Genomic DNA, 3975 nt, shown 5'->3' on the forward strand with positions numbered 1-3975 from the left:
GGGGAGTGGATGAGTGAGGTGGGGAGTGTGGATGAGTGAGGTGGGGGGTGTGGGTGGTGCTGGTGGGGTGTGCGCGGTGAGGGGTGGAGCGCAGGACCTTGCTGGAAGTTGCCCACCAGTCAGTCAGAGCAGCTGCTGGGCAGGATGTGTGAGATGGGACTTCAGTTACAAACGCCAGAAGCAGAACAGGTGTCGGCCAATCGGCCCCTCGTACCTGCGTTGCCATTTGATACGATTATGAGGGGGGGAATTGATTTAATTGCTGCATCAACTCCATTTCCCTATCTAATCTCTGACTCTCTCAACGAGCACCTTCCTAATTTAAAAATATTCAATTTCCCAGCCTTCTCGGGAAGAGAATTCCTCAGACTGATGACCCTCTGAGAGGGACGGTCATCAGTCGGAGGCTTCCTTCAGTGTGGAAGCAGGCCATTCAGCCCATCGAGTCCATACTGACCCTCTGAAGAGCATCCCACCCAGACCCACCCCCATCGCTGTAACCCTGCGTTACCCATGGCCAATCCACCCTAACCTGCACATCTTTGGACTGTTGCGGGGGGGGATCTGGAACACCCGGAGGAAAGCCACGCAGACATTGGGAAAACATGCAAACTCCACACAGAGAGTTGCCCAAGGATGGAATCAAACACAAGTCCCTGGCGCTGTGAGGCAGCAGTGCTAACCACTGAGTCACCATGCTGCCTCACAGGCAATCTCTTCTGTCTTAAATAGGAGACTCATTATTTTGAAACTGTGTCCTCTATTTCCACCCTCCCCCACAAGGGGGGACATCCTCTCAGCATCCAGGTCATATCCCCTCAGGATCAGTGTAAAAACTGGAACTGTGGTTCTCGGGTGGGAGCTGATTGCTCTTGGAAAATACTGATGGTTGGCAGGGTGGGATTGACGATCCCAGCACCCCTGTGTTGTAAGGTCTGGGCATTTCCCAGGCTCCAGCCTCCAGAACTGAGGAGATGCTGAGCAGAAAATATTTTCAGCTCTGCTCTCTGGAGCTGCCATTTTCAGAAATCCAGTCAGATCAAATGGATTTGTGTGCTCTGTGGATCAGCATTCCTGTCAGATCAAACATCCTCACCCTGAAATGCTGTTTGCATGCATCTCCTCACTGTTTCAATCTATCCCTCACCGGTTTTCCCTCACCTTGCTGTGGACTTGCAAATCCCATGCTTGGGCTGATGGGAGATGATCCACCCTCCCATCCAGGACAGACTTCCAGCTGCTCTTGTAAAACTGGGATTAAACCGACAGCACAATCATTCTTCCGTCTCGCCTTATCTCTCTTCTTCCCTCCTCTCTTTCTCTCTCCTCCCTTTCCCTATCTCTTGTCTGTTCTCTTCCCTTCCCATCCCATCTCCTGACCTCCCCTGTATTTTAGGGGAGTCAGTTGAGGAGTGGGTCAGGAAATTGGGAAGAGAGAGAGAAGGTGCAGAAACATCCTTGAGATGAGATGCAAGGGAACGGTGTCATAGCATCATTTCAAAGTGAATTTGCATCACAGAAAAAAAATCTGCATTTTATAATGTGCCATCAACCTTAGAATGAAAGCTTACTGGGTCTGGGCAACAGGAGTATTTGCTTGTTAATTTCGAACAGAGAGAGTTTAAAAGGGGCAGCTACAGCTCGGATTATCTTGTTGTTGCTGACAGCAGTGAACAATACGGTCACTTTAATAAACACCGTACCTTGAGTGAGCTGTTCGACAGCTTCCCGGAGTTGTGCCCCGCTCGGACCCGTCTTCACCTGCTTCGCACTCCTGGCAGTGGTCATCACGGAGTTCACTTCCTCACACGTGGCTGCCAGGGTTGTGACAATCGTGCAGGTCACCACCTTGCCTGTGACCTCCTTAAAGGGCGGGTCAGAGGTGGGACCCACTCTCTGCTCAGTCCCCTCCCCACTGCCCCGCTTGCCACTGCCTGGTTTGTTTGGGGCCACCGAGGTCTGGCTGAGGGCGGGTTGGCTACTGTTGGGCACTGCCTGGGTTGCGGAATACTGCATCTCCTTTGTGGCCCCCTGCGGCTGGGTGAGTCCTGGCTGGTTCCTGTCCTGAACTGGATCCTTGCTGGCCTGCTTGCTAGGAGGGTATCCAAAATGGCTGACCTGTATGCCCACTGACCTCTGCGGTGCCAGCTCAATGAACCGCTCCTTCCAGCTGCCAGGCGAAACAATATCTCCCCTCTTGCCGACTTTGCCTTCAAGTGGTTGGGGAGACCGGGGTCCTGCCTCGGAGGCAGCTGTCCAGGTCCTGACTTGATCCGGCGGTTGTTTTGGCCGACTCAAGTCGAGTCCTCGCGTGCCAGCTGTCACGCCGACATCCACCTGTAGCCCCTTCTCCGCCGTCTCCTTCTCCTGGCCGCCAACGCTCTGGTGAGCGGTCTCCAGTTCTCTGGCGGCTTCCCGCAGTCGCTTCTCCAACATGGCAACCTTCTTGGTCAGCAGCTCAGTCACATGACGGTAATGCTCCGCCTCCAGCTGTAAGGACGAAGGGGAGATTCCCAGATCCTTCTCTCGCACCCAAACACCCACGCTCCTGACCTCGGCCACATTTCCATTGGTCACTTCGCCCCTCGAGCTCTCTTCCAGGCCTGGCCTGGTGTCTTTGCTGTGCTTCGGAGTGTCCCGTTCAAGAGTCCCGACGTTATCCTGTGGTGGCTTTTGGAACGTAGGAGAGAGGGGCAGCTTAGCTTTGCTCTGGTGACCACCTTCTTCAGGCAGGTCAATGTACAGTTCCTCTTTGAGCTTGCCAGGGCCACTGTCTGGTTTCTGTGGCCCAAAGCCCATGGTGTGGCCGAGGAACTTCTGACTCTTCAGCTGGACGCTGAGCTGCCTCTTCTCTTCCTGGAGGACAGAGATCTTCACCTGGAGAACAGGGACTATCTTCACCTGGTCCTCCAGCTCCCGCAACCTCCGCAGGGCGACCGCCATCTGCTCCCGGATGTTGTGTAAGTGGCTTGGGTTCGGAGTGGATGGGGTAGCCAGGCCCGAGCTGAGGGGAGTGAACTGGCCGCAGGGAGCGCTCTGAGAGCCGTTGAAAGAGACGAGTCGGGAGGCCGAGTGGCTCTGCAGGCCTGTCCCGGCCAGGGAGCTGGTGGAGCCCACCACACTGCCCTGCAGGCTGCTCAGGCTGGAATAACGGGGCCTCCGGCCCTCCCTGCAGCCCAGGGGCTCCTCCTCCAGCCGCCTCTTGGTCTCCAGCAGGGTCTTTTCAACCCTGGCGTTGTAGCCGACGGACATCAGCGGTGGTGGCCTGGAGTAGCCCCCGGAGAAGCTGCAGGCCGGGTGGTACGTGCTCCGGCCACAGTACGAGACAGAGGAGCGTCTGCTGTCAGCGCTGGCGTTGGAGCACAGCGATTCCGTGGACGTCCACCAAGAGCCTGTGTAGCTGCATCCTCGCGGTTTCCGGTGGATGTGAACCTTCTTGATGGTGTTCCCCTTCTCGATATCGTCCACGTACTTCACAAAGTCCAGGTCCAGGTGGAAACCGTAGGGAGTTTCCACAGAGTAGGGCAAGGCCTGATCCTTATCCTTGACCTCTGCTCCAGCGGGAAGGTTGACCTTCCCTGGAAGGGACAGTAAGAAAGAAACAGGAGTGGATTAAGATTTCTGTGACAGGTACGTTACCAATAAAACAGTCACAATTTTCTCAATTCCAAATCTTGCCATTCACACCTCTTCCAGACACAAAATTTCTTTCTTTACCTGCTCATTTCCCATTCCCTTTGACCGAGCGCTATGAAACTATCTTGTTGTCTACCCATGTCACAGACCTCCTGATCCCCACACCATTCACACCTCTTCCAGACACAAAATTTCTTTCTTTACCTGCTCATTTCCCATTCCCTTTGACCGAGCGCTATGAAACTATCTTGTTGTCTACCCATGTCACAGACCTCCTGATCCCCACAGTCTGTCCCCCCACACTCTGTCCCCCCACACTCTGTACCCCCCCCCCACACT

General features: G+C 54.8%; 1 protein-coding gene across 8 annotated transcripts in view; it reads right to left on the bottom strand.

Annotated features, from left to right (window-relative positions):
- LOC122552210 (KN motif and ankyrin repeat domain-containing protein 2-like) overlaps positions 1 to 3975 on the bottom strand; it is a 156684-nt gene that overhangs the window by 35273 nt on the left and 117436 nt on the right. For all 8 annotated transcript variants that reach the window (XM_043694832.1, XM_043694827.1, XM_043694826.1 and 5 more), the window contains one exon: positions 1704 to 3578. In XM_043694832.1, coding sequence (XP_043550767.1) covers positions 1704 to 3578 — 1875 coding nt within the window. The remainder of the gene's footprint in view (positions 1 to 1703; positions 3579 to 3975) is intronic.

The sequence above is a fragment of the Chiloscyllium plagiosum genome, chromosome 8 (assembly GCF_004010195.1).
Source record: "Chiloscyllium plagiosum isolate BGI_BamShark_2017 chromosome 8, ASM401019v2, whole genome shotgun sequence".
NCBI classification, from domain to species: Eukaryota; Metazoa; Chordata; class Chondrichthyes; order Orectolobiformes; family Hemiscylliidae; genus Chiloscyllium; species Chiloscyllium plagiosum.